General features: G+C 46.0%; 2 protein-coding genes across 5 annotated transcripts in view; one reads left to right on the plus strand and one right to left on the minus strand.

Moving 5' to 3' along the window:
* The window catches only part of MYBL2 (MYB proto-oncogene like 2), a 40,952-nt gene extending 31,134 nt beyond the window's left edge, over positions 1 to 9,818 (minus strand). Inside the window, exon 1 of the mRNA XM_038370353.2 lies at positions 9,499 to 9,818. Coding sequence (XP_038226281.1) covers positions 9,499 to 9,554 — 56 coding nt within the window. The 5' untranslated portion in view covers positions 9,555 to 9,818. The remainder of the gene's footprint in view (positions 1 to 9,498) is intronic.
* On the plus strand, positions 987 to 5,324 carry LOC119842352. 4 transcript variants are annotated; one of them, XM_038370358.2, is made up of 2 exons: positions 987 to 1,068; positions 3,872 to 5,324. In XM_038370358.2, the coding sequence occupies exon 2, from the start codon at positions 3,947 to 3,949 to the stop codon at positions 4,793 to 4,795; it is 849 nt and encodes a 282-aa protein (XP_038226286.1). In that variant the 5' UTR covers positions 987 to 1,068; positions 3,872 to 3,946; the 3' UTR covers positions 4,796 to 5,324. The 4 variants fall into 4 exon arrangements, with proteins under 4 accessions (XP_038226286.1, XP_038226285.1, XP_038226287.1 ...); XM_038370357.2 differs by having other exon boundaries at positions 1,023 to 1,068; positions 3,909 to 5,324; XM_038370359.2 differs by having other exon boundaries at positions 1,031 to 1,068; positions 3,890 to 5,324.
* Positions 9,819 to 14,641: the final 4,823 nt, after the last annotated feature.

Raw genomic sequence — 14,641 nt, forward strand, 5'->3', positions numbered from 1 at the left:
ACCTTGTGTGCTCAGGTATGCAGGACACTGGTTTGTTTAATGGGTACCCAGGATAAAATAACTGAGGAGAGGATTCACATTCATCACTGACGTAATTGCAGCAGCTCCCAAACTTGTCCGTGGACCACTTTCTGGTGACCTTTGGAGAGCTGGCTGGTCATATGCTGCTGCCTCCTCCTCTTTGTTTCCAAGCCGCTACATCACACTGAAGACAGCTAAAAACACATCAAAATACTTTCCCTATGTTGCTTTTCCATGTAAACAGCTGCTGGAGTTCTATGGGGATGCTACAGGATTGTGAACGGAAGGGAGCTGGTCTGCACCTTTCCAAAGGCAAGAAGAGGAGGTGTTCACGAGGACAATTTCTCCATTGAGATGTGGGCTCCCCAATGAAAAAGTTTGAGCAGCCTGGTGCTGTAGGTTTATCTCCTTTGGGAGCACATACCTTCATGGGACTAACCATTGCCAGCAGATGGCACTGTTGCTCCTCACAAAAAGAGTTGCATGAGCACATTTATCTGGTTCAGAGCTACTCCAGCAGCTGTGTGTTGGGGTTATTTCTATTTTTGTGCATTGCTCTCAGGAGTTCACTACCAACCAGCTCTCACAATCAGTTCTTATTTCTGATGCTTGATTTTTGTGAATTAGTGTCTCCCCAAGAAGTCTATAACAGCACTAAGTGGACAGGCTAAATATAAACCCTGCAGAACTATTGGGTTATTGCAATGCTGATATAGGCTGCCCTCTGCTTAAAGGCCCTGATCCTGCAGAGACTTATGTTTAACTTTAAGCACCCCCAATGAGTTCAATGGTTCTATTAACTGACATGCATAAAGCTAAGCATGTGTGCAGGTCTCTGCAGGACTGTTGGGCAACCCCTCCCCAAAGCAGCTTCAGGTTGGTTGTTGACAACATCATCACCGTCAAGCTGAAAATCCACCTCCTCCCAAATTAGCTTAATAGGAAATGACAAGGGCCTGCTAACTAATTGCCAGTGCTATAAAAGCAGCAACATTGCACCAGTAGAAAAGGAGTAGGGGTTGATGAGAATTTCTGTAGAAACAAGAGGTGAGTAGCTCCTAGAAGGGACTCTTCTCTCCCCCTGCTATTTTTCAATTATTAGTGGTTTGGTTTAGTTAAATTTTTCCTTAGAAAGAAGACTTCTTGGCTTCCAAAAACTGCCTGTATGGTCATGTACCATTACAGAATTTGTGGCTTTTACTCACTCCCTCTTATGTTCCAGGGGATCTTCAAATCTAGTCAATGTCAAAAGTGAATTAAAAATCAACCTCTGGTCATGCACCTGCTGCCTCCCTAGCTTGTCTTGTGTTCCTTTCCTGATGCTTCTTAAAAGCACTTCTCTTCTTCTCCCCCCCCCCCACTTCCTACATAAGACCCACTTACATGTGGGTGAGTGAGTTGAAGAAATATGGAAACAAACTAGTGTTGTAAAAAGTAAGGATAATGATTGTGACTGCAGTTGGGTGTATCACTCTACTGACTAGTGAGCTTCTCTGTAAGCACTACTCACTAGCCTGTGGACTAGGTGCAGAGAGAATGTATAATATGGGGATTAGTGAGATTTATCTGGACCCAATTACTTGCAGGATTAGGGCCTAAAAATAAATAAATGTTGTTCTCTAAGCTATCAATGTAGTATCAGTTGCTGTCAACGTCAGATTTTGTAGATTGCTTTCTGAATTTGGTATTCTTTTAACTGGTATAATACCTGGCTCGTGTACTTGTGTGTGGGGTGTTCAGGGTTTTTTTTAAATGCTCTCCTGATTTCAGGATGGGGGGAGAGAACTGTATTAGGACATTCTTCTTCTCTTCCCTACCCCGTCAAGATCAGTTTCAACAGCAGTCACAGGTGTGCATGTATGCCACATCTTGGTTTAATAAGTTCACTGAGAATATCTCTAGGACTAAGTCCAACCCTGGACTATCTGAACTGGGGCTTTCCATAGTGGATCTTCAGCACAGCCAATCGGATAGTCCTTTCTTGCTTTACAATCATGATCATCCAGTCTGACCTTCCACATAACACAGGCCAGAGAATCCAGCCAGTAACTTCTTCATCAAGCCCATAATGTCTGTTTGAGCTTGACCATCTTTTAGCAAGACCACCCAGGAGGCCAGGATAGTGTACAGCTTCTGGGAAACAGCAATGAGCTCTTCCTTGAGGTGAGCTCTCCCAAGTCCCTACTGAGGAGCAGTTCATGTGACTGCCATTTCCCATGTGTTCTGCCCCTCTCGCCCACAGGAGGACCTCAGCGTTGTCATCTAAGCTAATATGTTGAATACTGAGCTGCCCTTAAAGGGACACTGTCAACCAAATGTGGTGTGTAGTTTTTTTTTTTTTGAAGCTTTTTTTATTTAAAACAAAACAAAAAAATCTAGCTCCTGCTATGGAGTCTCTGGTACAGCGTGACTTGAGGTTTTAATCTTAACCTCTTTAGAAGGGATTTTTCGGCTCCCCTATCCAAGGGCCTCTTTGGTAACAGAAGATGTGCACGACAGCACATTGCTTTGTCTAGTCTATGTCAGGGGAATAGAAAGCTTTTTCTAGCTGAAGAAAGCTGGTCATCTTAGGTGTTGCGTGTAAACTATTAGCACAAAGCTTCTAGACAAATGTGATCTTAAAGTTGACTTGGTCCCCCAAGGAACACGCTGTCCCTAAAATCCACATAGCCAGAGGAAAAGCCCTAGGCAGCCCATTCCTGGTCTACTCTCTAGTCTAGGGTAGTGGTGGGAGAAGAGCTACAAATGTTTCAGTTGCAGGGTAACCATGTAGCAAGCAGTCCCAGTGGTATGTGAGAGCCTACTACAGAGCAGGAAGCACAGCAAACTGCTAAAGGGTCTCTAGCATCAGATCCCAAAGACAGAAAACTGGCTCTCCTCTGCTGGTGTTCTGAGGAGTCCCCTCTCCTTGGTTTGACTTTGCTCATAAGAATGGTGGGACACGAGGACTGGAGCCATTCAAAGCCAACCCTTGCAGGGGAACTAAAGCAGTACGAGTTCATGGGGTAAAAAGTAGCTTCAGGTGAGCTTTGCTAGCTACAGCTAATGCTCCTGAACCTAATGCTAGAAATGGCCAGCGGGCAGGACAGTGGTGCCATTTGTGAGGTGGGAAGAATGTAAACAATCTTCCAACCTGTTAACAACCTCTACCCCTCTCTCTGTCTAGGATCATCAGTGTAAATCTTAAGGCACTCTACAAGCACTAATTAGTCCAGCCTAATGACACCCCTGAGAAACTAGTATTGCTCCCATATTACAGATGAGGCTTAACACTCTTGTCCAGGTTCAATGTGGGAGTTGTCTATCCCTTTGCTCTCCTGGCTCATCATCCTCTACTTGGATGACCTCTGTCTGCCAGGGCTGCAAAGATTGGCAATGGGTGCTGTTTCAAAACCAACTGAAAGCTTTAAATGCTGGTTGGGAAATATAAATGAGGAAGGTGGGTTTATAGTAACCTCATTAATGTCAAATATAAGCTCAAGGATGAGGCAGGCATGTTTAAAGATTGAGAAGCTACTATAAGGCCTGGTCTATGCTAATGTTCTACTGGTGTCAGGGGTTTGGGGGTTTCTAACCAGTACAGTTATACTGATATAAACCATAGTGTGGCTGCAGCTATATTGATATAAAGGTGCCTTCTATCAATAGAGCTTATTTTGTTTCCTGAACCTGAAACGGGCCTACTAGTGTAAAGTCTCTGATATAATTACATCCATACTGTGGGGTGGCTGCTTTAACAATACATGGGGATAGTTAAAGTAGTCAGACATGCTCTGCTCTAGACAAGCCCAGAGTCAGGACTCTGGAAAAGGGAGCCCTGTGAAGGACAATGTGTTTTCCCTCTGTCAAGGCTTCCTTTACTCACAAGGTGTGTCTGTTGGATGCAGCAGGACGAGACTGAGTGACTTAGTTTGGAGATCCTGTGATGTCCTCCACCCAGAGGAGCAGTACCAACCTCGTGATGTTAAAAGAGATCTTGGAACATGGGTTTGTGGCAGGTGCTTCCAGCTGTATCAACTTTTCTCCAGGCATCAGCTACTACTTGGAGACTGACAGTACCTCTAAACCTGATGCCTGGGATGGCATCCTTGACTGGGAGAACATAACAAAAGGTAGTTCTCAGCTTGTCCTCAAGTGGCCAGAGTCTCTGAGCAGTTGTGTGAAGGGTGACCTGAATTGTGTGACCCAGGGCCTTTGTGATGGTGGTCTTGCTTGCTTCTGCAAGACCCCCAGTGTTCCAGTTGCCTTTGACTTGTCCAGTGTGGCTTCTGAATCCAACAGCAGAGTGAACTCCATAGTAGATGTATTTTGTGATGCCAAGTCTTCCACACCATGCAAGGAAGAAAAGCACTGCAAATCAATGGACAACTTGCTCTCCAAAAGCTCTGAGATAACTGACTTCTCCAGTCTCAGGAAACCACCTCCACCCATCTGGGAGATCTCTGAGATACAAGCCCTGCCAGACAACACTCTTTCTCTGGATGCAAGTGTAGAAGAGCTGAGGTCACTGGGATCTCTGAAACCAGATACCCCATCTCTGGAGAAATCTGTCTTTGCTGTTGCTTTGGCTTGGCCTGGTGCAGCTACCAAGAGACCTTATGCTCCTGGCTTCAGGTTTCTCAGTTACGATACCCAGGGGAGTGAGCCAGAGCCCTTAACTATGGCTCACTGCATGAAGCCATTTGACTTCGCTATCCCCTCTCTGACAGATGGGGTGACAAGCCAAATGGGCCACAAAAATCAAAACTGCTCAAATGAGAGAGGAAAGGAGTGATCTTGACTCAGTGGCCGATGGCCAAAGCCATCAGGCTAAGCACTAAGCTCTCTAGTGACAATGTTACTTGGGATTCTCTCTGGTAACACATGCGCTCTGCATCATAGTGCAAACATAAGTGATGCATGGGCCAGGGTGTTTGTTGCACAAGAGGCCAGTGTATAAAGCCTGACTGCAGTTGGGGGTTTTAATCTGTGTCCAGGAAACTAGCTCACCTGATGGCAAATCTCTAAAGTCTCTTAACAAATAGCTTCAGCTGCAAATGGTGGGAACCATCCTGGGTGAGGCTCTATTGCTGTGATGCCCTCTCCTCTCCACCTGGGAAAGGGCTTCTTGGTAGGGGCACTACTGGGTGTAGGAAGCTGTTCTGAAGACCTAGATAAGCTTGGTGGGCCTTTTAAATTAACTGGATATTGACTCTTGCTCAACAGCACTGAACTTGATTTGTGACCCTCATATTGACCAGAATGCCTTGTAAAACTCTCCTGTCTTAATTGTTTGTAGTGTGCAAATAAAGAGAAGAACTCAATCTTGTGCATAGCTATTACTACTGGACAGCTGGCATGCCTCAAGGTAATGAGACCCTCTGCTCCTTTTGCTCAGGGAACACAATTCTATTGTTCTCCTTCAGCTCAGCTGTAGGGGCATGTTCCCATTGGTAATATTTATGGGGGAAAGCAGCCAGCTGTTAAATAGGTACACTTAACCTGCAAATCACTCTATCATGCAAGAGGCTTCAAAAATAAAAATACATGAACTAGAATACCTGACCATGCAAGATCCTAACTTAATTGACCAGTCAATTGGTTACTCTAACCGCTACATAAAACTACCCAGGAAGGATGGATTAGGTCAGAGTTCACAGAGTAGTACTATACTTACAATCTTGGTAGCATGGAGCATACAGCACAAACTGAAAGGATACATAAACATGAAGCTTCTGCACAGGAGACCAAACAGGGATCTAAATCTAAAACCGGTAATTAATTGTAGGTGAAATGTCCCAACAAGACAATACTTAGAAGTAATGGTCTCAGGTGAAGAGAACAGCTCATTGAAAATAGCCTCATGTTTTGAACCTAGCCTAAACCAACTGGCTGAGTCACTAAGGGGGCATCCACGAAGGGATTTAGGCCTTGACTCTCGCTGTTTTAACACTTCACTTTTTAGATGCTTAGAAAATCACAGGACCAACACTGATCCATAAGCCACATTGAGCCCTAGGTTCCCTATACAATGAATGCAAGAGAGGGGCACTTAAGAATGAGCCACAAGAGCTACTATACTAGGTGTGGAGCTGCCTGAACTAGCCAGTGGGAGAGATGGACCTGAGAGGTCTAAGAGCTGGAACTATGGGTGCTCCAGCACTGCCTGGCTTGAAGTGGTTTCCATTATATACAGGGTTTATTTACAGTTTGGTTATAGGGCTCTTAGCACCCCACCCCAAATCGTTCCAGCACCTGTGATGAGGGCTATATACTAAGCCCTTCCTTCTCTCTGAAATAGAGATACCTATCTCTGCTTCCCAATCTACAAATGGGAACCAGCTGCCTGGTATGAGGGGGGGGGTCTCATGCATTTCTTGTGGGAATAAGTTTAGCCATATGGCTTGCTCCACATAATAGCTGGAGGAGGCAGTGATGCTACCTTGACACCTAGTTTGGTAGATAGAGCACTCTGGGGATAGAGGAGACTTGGGTTCAATTCCCCCTCTTTCTGCCTTGGGGGGGGGGGGGAGGAAGAAGTTGAATGGGGGGGGCCCTCCAGAGGATGCTCTAACTACTGAGCTATGGGATATGCTGATGCAGAATTCCCTTAATCTTTCCTGTTGATGTTCCACCGTGGATTTAAAAGAAAAAGTGACTGGAGCAGGGGCATTGGACCTTGGCTTTCCTGCCTCCCATGCGGGTGCCTGAACCACTATGCTATAGTCATTCTCTCTGGCCCAATGTCTGATCCGCTGTGGATGAATATTTAAATAGCCATTAGGTATGTGAGAGACCCAATGAGTGCTCTGAGTTAAGCCATAAGGGGGATAACAACCTCCTCCAAATACAGGTTGGTTGGTTCTGAATGGGATGTGATCCTGTAGGCATGCTCACAGACTGCCTACAGGATTGGGTCCTGCATGTAACTTAGGTGGCCAAATGCCTGTCTTCCCAAGTTTGTGTATTGTTCTGGGGGTAGCAGGAGTCTAGGCATCTGACTGCCTAGAAACAGTGGTTCTCAACCAGGGGTACATGTACCACCCCCTGGGGGGGAAAGCTCATCTAGATATTTGCCTAGTTTTACAACAGGCTGCGTAAAAAGCACTAGTGAAGTCAGTATGAACAAAAATTTCATACAATGACTTCCTTATACTGCTCTATATATTCTGCACTGAAACAGTTATATTCCAATTGATCTATTTTTATTATGGCAAAAATGTGAAAGTATGCAATTCCAGTAACAGTGTGCTGTGACACTTTTTTGTATTTTTATGTTTTGGGGTTTTTTTTGTAAGCAATTAGTTTTTAAATGAGATTAAACTGGGGGGGGGGGGTATGCAAGACAAATCAGATTCCTGAAAGGGGTACAGTAGTCTAGAAAGATTGAGAACAACTGGTGTAAAGGAAGGCAGTAGTACGTCTGCTCCAGAGGCAGAAATGTATAGATTTAGTTAATGCGGACCCTGAAAACTTAGGTGCTGAGTGAGTTTAGGTGCCTACTGCAGTCAGCAGCAGTTCTGTGCCATCAAAACTGCATTAGGTATCTAAGTACCTTTGACACTTAGGCCCAGGTTCACAAATTAAGCTCCAAATCCTTGGAGCCAGTGTTTTAAATTTAACATTGACCCAAAAACTTTGAAAAGGGAAATTTAATAAAACACTTCAAGTCCCTGAAACTACAGTGAAGAGAAGCCCTCTGTAGTAGGGGACAGAACATATTTATACAACAAATGGGCTGGAAGGGCAGGTTAGTACCTGACACTACTTGAACCCAGTTTAATAGATTACAAAGTGATTGCCCCTCTAAAATGAGAAATGCTTATTTCTTTCTTCATTTCATCTTTAAATTAGTGCATGATATTTCAGAAGCTACAGTGTTACTTTAAGGTAGTAACTACATAATATCATTAACACTACACCCCACTTTGGGCCAAGAGCTAAATTACCCTCTAGCCATTGAAAGTACAGTTCTAGATGGGCAACCTCTAAGCACCTGAACTGGAATCTGGGCTATGCTGAGCAAGGCTGGCAGGTAGAGTAACTTCCCATCTTTGCAAAATGTAGGAGGCTAGTGAGTTTTTGTGTAACAGTTTTACACCCTAGATATTTGGAGTAGGATCCAGTAGAGTTCCCAATAATTATATTTAGTGGGGCTGTACTTCTGATGGAGGAGAAGGGAACCCCTTCTCCCCCCTTGTCTATATCACTAAGTGAACTGTTACCCCCAAATCTGTAACTCTGGCAAGTGAAACCAGCCCTGCCCAATCTCACTCTTGCTGAAGGAATCTCTCCTGGGTTGATTTTAAGGTCTCTCCCTGTCTTAAAAAGAAAAGGAGGACTTGGGGCACCTTAGAGACTAACAAATTTATTAGAGCATAAGCTTTCCTGAGCTACAGCTCACTTCATCGGATGCATTTTTTTTTTTTGTTTTTTTTTCCCACCAAATTCATCCGCTGAAGTGAGCTGTAGCTCACGAAAGCTTATGCTCTAAGAAATTTGTGAGGCTCTAGGGTGCCCCAAGTCCTCCTTTTCTTTTGGCGAATACAGACTAACAGGGCTGCTACTCTGATCCCCGTCTTAAGAGACGTTTAAAAGTCTTATTCTTTGGCATCTCTCCCCTCCTTGGTCCCTCCTCACCTGGCCTGAGTAACTGCCCTAACAGCTTGCAGCGTAGCAGCCGTGTTAGTCTGTAGTCGCAAAAAGAAAAGGAGGACGTGGGGCACCTTAGAGACTCACAGATTTATTAGAGCACAAGCTGCCGTGAGCTACAGCTCGCTTCAGCGGCGGCTGCCTACAGCCAGGCTGGCCCATCCTCAAGGCGAGACGAAGGCAGCAGGGGCGAGGCAAGGCGTTTACGCAAAGAAGCAAGATGGCTGAGCTCACCCAAGAGGATCAGGCCGGGGCAAAGCCTCGCGGGGGCTGGGTTGTGAACTAACAGAGCCGGGCCGGGGGAAGGGAGGCTCGGAGGCCCGCCGAGCCCAGGCGGGCTGCCGGGGAGAGCCGCCGGGGCGGGGCTGACTAGCGGCGTGGGAGAGGGCAAGAGCCGAGGAGGGAAAGCTGAAGGAGGCTCGTGCCCGCCGGCAGCGAAGAGCCCGGGGAAGCGGATCCGTGTGCTGGGGGGAGGAGGGGGTCGTTTGCACGAATGCGCCGCTGAAGGGGGGGAGGAGGAGGAGGAGGAGGAGGAGAAAAATGTTGCTAGCGAGCTGAATCCACCCCCGCGGGGCCGACGCTCCCCAGCCTCCCTCCTGGCTTCCTCGCCCCTGAACCCAGCCCGGCGGGGGCTAGCGCTGCGCCTTTCACGCGCACGAGGGGGGCTGGCCCAACGCGTGCACAAGCCCGACGCCGCCTCCGGAGACGCGGCTGGGGCTGGGTCGGGGGGGGGGGAGGGGCGGCGTCCCTCTCTCCCTTCTGGCACGAGTGACACAACCCTCCCCCCCTCCGCTGGCAGCGGGAGCGGTGGGGGGGGGAACGGGGACAAAGGAAACACGCCGTTACCTCAGCCACGCCCCGGGGCAAGTGCGGGCGGCGGAGCGCCGCGGGAGAGCAGCCATGGCCGGTTCAGCATCCTGCGGGCTGAAGCGCTGCGAGCCCGGCTCTCTGCCTTGGCGCAGCCCCGAGCAAAGCCCGGCCCGGAGACGGCGTGGACATGGCAGCCCGAGGCCACGGGCCCCGGCACAAAGGCGGCTGAGAGGCGCCCCCCCCCCCCCCGCCCCCGCCTACACGTGGGCAAGGAGAATCAGCCCGGCGGCGGGGCTGGCCGCGGCGGGTTCCCTCTTCAGGCGGGAAGAAAACCAGCCTGCGCCCTATGGGAGCCTGGCAAGGACAAAAGAGCAGCTCTGCTCTTTACAGGGGGCTGCGCTGACGATGGCTTGTGGCCAGTCGCAGGGGCCCCACGGGGGAGAGAGCAGGGCCTCGCTGCGACGGGCACCCCACGCGTCCATCGAAGCTGGGGGGAAGAAGTGACAGGCTTAATCTGCAGCGAGGGAGATGGGTTAGCTCTCGGGGAAAGGTTTCAGAGTAGCAGCCCTGTTGGTCTGTATCCGCAAAAAGAAAAGGAGGACTTGTGGCACCCTAGAGACTAACAAATTTATTAGAGCATAAGCTTTCGTGAGCTACAGCTCACTTCATCGGATGCATGCATCCGATGAAGTGAGCTGTAGCTCACGAAAGCTTATGCTCTAATAAATTTGTTAGTCTCTAAGGTGCCACAAGTCCTCCTTTCCTATTGGGGAAAGCGGTCTTGCTGGAAGGGTAGTTAAGCTCTGGAATAGGCTGCTAAGGGTAGCTGTGGAAGCCCGGTGATTCTGCCTAGTAACACAAATAGTCCCTGAAGCATTTACAATCTACATAAAGAAGCCAGGTTGGAGAAGGGAGTATGATTATCCCCATTTTGCAGATGGGGAAGTGACTGGCTCAAGGGCATGCACCCCCCTGAAAAGGTCCCACGTAAAATCTCCATTTTAGAGATTGGGCAAGTCACTTCTCTGTTTCCCTAACTCACACAGCCCGGAATAGATCATGGATCCCATGACTCAGAGTTCTGTCCTTCAATGCTTAGAACAGTGGTTCTCAACTCAAACTATGGGTCAGGACCAGGGCTGGCTTAGACTTGCTGGGGCCCGGGGCTTTGGTCTCCACTCCTGGGGTCATGTAGTACTTTTGTTGTTGGGGGGTCACATAGTAATTTTTGTTGTCAGCAGGGGGTCACGGTGCAATGAAGTTTGAGAAACCCTGGCTTAAAAGATGCTCCCTCTTCTAAGTGTTTATAAAGCAGCTGAACTCTTTTCTCATGTAGGATTAATGTTGGGGAAGTTTTTAGTCACCTTCTCTTGTGAAGTAGGATTTTGCAATGTAGGAAGGTGCTGGGACATTCAGAGTTGAGGTAGCTTAGTGCATTATTTCTGTAATCATTTCATATGGCCCTCATGGAAGGAAGTGGGTTTCTTAGGAACTTCTCACATGACCTTTGTTTTCAGGGGCACCTCTCATCCTACTTCTAAAATTCCCTTCATTCTATATCTGTCTGGTATTTCTCATTTTCATTGATGAAAATTATTTACAATAGACATAGACACAAGAAACGGAGTACAAATAGTCACTTATACTGACAGAAGGAATCTTACAGCATTTTAAGTTTTATGCAAAAATAATTTTGGTGTCCCTTATTATGGATGAATTCATCATTCTGACTGCATCCTATATTTGGGCCTTGACAGATGAAGAGGTCTGAGGAAAAGGTGGAGGTTTGGCAAACTGGCATGGGGAGGAGATTCCACAGAGAGGCACTGATTGTTGCTTGTGGATGGCTTTAGGGTAATAATAAATTATACAGTAGTTTATTCCTAATCATGGAGTTCTTGAGCAGGGGTGAATAGTATCTTTGTTCTCTGCCACCACTCCCTGGATGACTCCAAGTATAAGATCTCTTTAAATATTCTATTAATCTGCAGTAGGTCTTACCAATGTCAAGCCTCCCAGTTACTACTCTAGTCAGAATCATGGCTAGGGTATACCCAGACTGACTGAAAAGAGACAATGCTCTAGAAGTTAGCCTCTGATCAGTTTAACAGCTGAACAGTCAACCTCCTGCTTAGGTCCCTAAGGAGAGAAGTTGGAGCATATGAAGAAGAGAATACACTCCTTCAGGCTAATGTCATGGGCTGTGATGCAATAGGCCCCACAAGGGTAGAGATGAGAAGTCTGTTTCTGAAAACAGAACTCATTTTAATTTCCTTCTGGGTGTGATGCAGGTTATTCTGCAATGCCCCTTTACAAGCAAAGCATCAGGCTGGGGTGCAGTAACTGACTCACAACAGCACCACAGCAATTAGGCAATTTCTGATTCTGTGGCAATGTTTACACAGGCATATATCACATCCATCACACATGACTATGAGGGTCTGAGTGTACACAGGGCTCAGGTACTTGAGGAGGATTAGAAGACAGGGTAGAAAAACATCTACATCCTATCTACATAGTAATCTTTGCTTGTGCAGAATTATAGGCTGATTTTTGGAAGTATAACAGACAAAGCCGGTGTGACACTGAAGCATATCTGTGATTAGTATTTAGCAAATACAGAGTTGCATATTACACAGTTAGTAAAAATCAAGGCTACACTAGTTACAGCAGTTCTACCGCATACAAATCCCTGCTCTCTGACTGGCTACTGCTCTTAAACCACCATCCACATGGCAAAACAGCTATGATGGTTTCAACTTCTATTAGGAGAATGAAATGAGAAGGAAGAACTACATAATCATGAGATTTCAGTGTAAGTGGAGGGATTCCTGATAGAGGGGGCCAGGAGCCACTGTCTCTTAATGGATGCTAGGTGTTTTTTTGTTTTAAAGAAGAGAAGTGCATGGTTATCCCTATCTACATATCAGCTTGGGAAGCTTACTCTGCAAGTTATAACAAATTTAGGGAAAATAACTCCATTTATTTCAAAGCTCACTAGAGTAGGCCCATGAGCAATGCAAACAGGGAAACTAGATATACTGAAGGATAAACCCTAGCTCTTGGTTGATCACATACTGCTTACTCTGCAATCTCAGAGTGCCCTGCTGACTTATTTCTAAAACATATTATTGCAACAACAAGCACAGTTGGCAAAACACCTTTTAAAAGCTTTCTAAAGGAAGCATTTATTTATTGTCTAAAACATAAACACAGGCTGGAGCTATCCATCACTCCCTAAATAGCAGTAGGATTGGGCAAAAGTTCAGCTGGAGCCTGTGGTGCTTTGGTGAATGGTATTGATACAGTCTTGGAAAGATTAAGGTGGTTGTGTAAATCTTCAGCTAGATTGTACCAACCAGTGTTTTGGGTGAACGGGGTAACAAGTTTGTAAAAAACACAAAGCACAGCAGCTTTTTTTTGAAAAATGTGATCTCTGACCAAGCATGATCATCTTCCACCACTGCAATAGAGTTGTTAGGGCAGACTGGGACCCTATGGAATTTAAAAGTTCTACACTTGTCTAAACAGTAAAGGATGCTGGGGACCATATTCATAGCTGGCACAAGTAAGCAAAAACCTCTAACGTCAATGGAATTGCCACTTCTGCCAGCAGTGTATAGTGCATATTTGCATAGTGTCAACGGCATGCTAGGTGTTTTAGGCAGGAAAGAATGCTAGCTCCTCTTCCTGACAAGCCGTGTAAGCTGATGTTTTAGCATCCATGCTGGGGGGAGGGGGCATGGGGCAACAGCAGAAAGAATAGGATTTTCACTCATCTTCACTACACCACTGAGGAGAGGACAAAGGTGAAAAGGCCTTTCAGAAGAAGCAACTTTGAAGGTAGTGATAGGGCAGAACAGGACTATAAGCAGGTGCCAGGGTTAGAGGACTGCATCTCAGACACGAGGGGAGAAAGGAGGTGGTTACTTGTGCATAATACACAATTACATATGAGGAAGGGGTGCTCTCGTGCAGTGCCAATTATAGGTTTAAAAACTCTTAAGAAAAATAGATGTCCTTGCCCCTCTTGACATAAGCAGCTGGTTATTAAACATTTGAAGAATGCTAAAGCTTTTCACCATTTATGCTTTTGGTTTTCTTGTTTGCTCTACACTCAGCTTGTACAATTAAAGATCACTTCCACTTTAATTTCAGTTCTTATGCAGTAACTCAGGGCTTGTCTACACTTACCTGGGGACCTATCAGCAGCAACTGATGCATCGGCGGTCAATTTAGCAGGTCTAGTGAAGACTCGCTAAATCGATCGCAGATTGCTTTCCCATCAACTCCTGTACTCTGCCGGATCGAGAAGAGTAAGGGCTCCCGTCGATATCATGTAGTGGTAAGTTGATCTAAGCTAAGCTATGTTGATTTGAGTTACGCTATTCACGTAACCCAAATTGCGTAGCTTAGATTGAATTTCCCCTGTAGTGTAGGCAATGCCTCACTGTTGCAGTAAGCAGGTGGTAAATAGCCCACGGATAGAATAAATCCAAGCAAAAAGTATGGTGTGGCTTTCTGGTTTTGAAAAACACCTTAAAATTGTAGGCATTGTGTGAAAATGTTCCTTTTAAATTTTATGTATTCTTCCACACGGCTGCCCCTACCTTCTAAATTTACATGGTGCCTTACACTTTACAAAGACTGATCCACAAAGAATCTTCTTATCTTTGCTTAAGTATATTTCCTTTTCCTCCGTTTTGAAGCTCATCTTTTCCTCTGTAGTGACAAACCTACTTCTCTTGACTGTCAATCAGGAGGCAGCCACAGGGTGAGAGATTAGCATATGAATTCTATGAGTTTCAGTTCCAATTAGAATATCAGGGTTGGAAGGGATCTTAGGAGGTCATCTAGTCCAACCCCCTGCTCAAAGCAGGACCAATCCCCAATTTTTGCCCCAGATCCCTAAATGGCCTCTGAAGGATTGAACTCACAACCCTGGGTTTAGCAGGCCAATGCTCAAACCCCTGAACTATCCCTTCCCCCCATAAGTAATTCTACTTATGGCTACATATTCTGCTCTCCAGCTCACAAAAAAAAACAACAACAACATAGATGAGTAGTCTCTCTTATACTATGCAATCAAAAAACTACAAGCATCTGTAAAACAAATATTTTATACTCAAAGAAATTCTGCAAGTATTAGAGACAGGAATATAAATACCAGAGACCAAAA

The sequence above is a fragment of the Dermochelys coriacea genome, chromosome 13 (assembly GCF_009764565.3).
Source record: "Dermochelys coriacea isolate rDerCor1 chromosome 13, rDerCor1.pri.v4, whole genome shotgun sequence".
Taxonomy (NCBI): Eukaryota; Metazoa; Chordata; order Testudines; family Dermochelyidae; genus Dermochelys; species Dermochelys coriacea.

Excerpts from the sequence above, each read along its gene's own strand:
- LOC119842352 (XM_038370358.2), top strand. The coding sequence starts at position 3,947 with ATGTCCTCCACCCAGAGGAGCAGTACCAACCTCGTGATGTTAAAAGAG.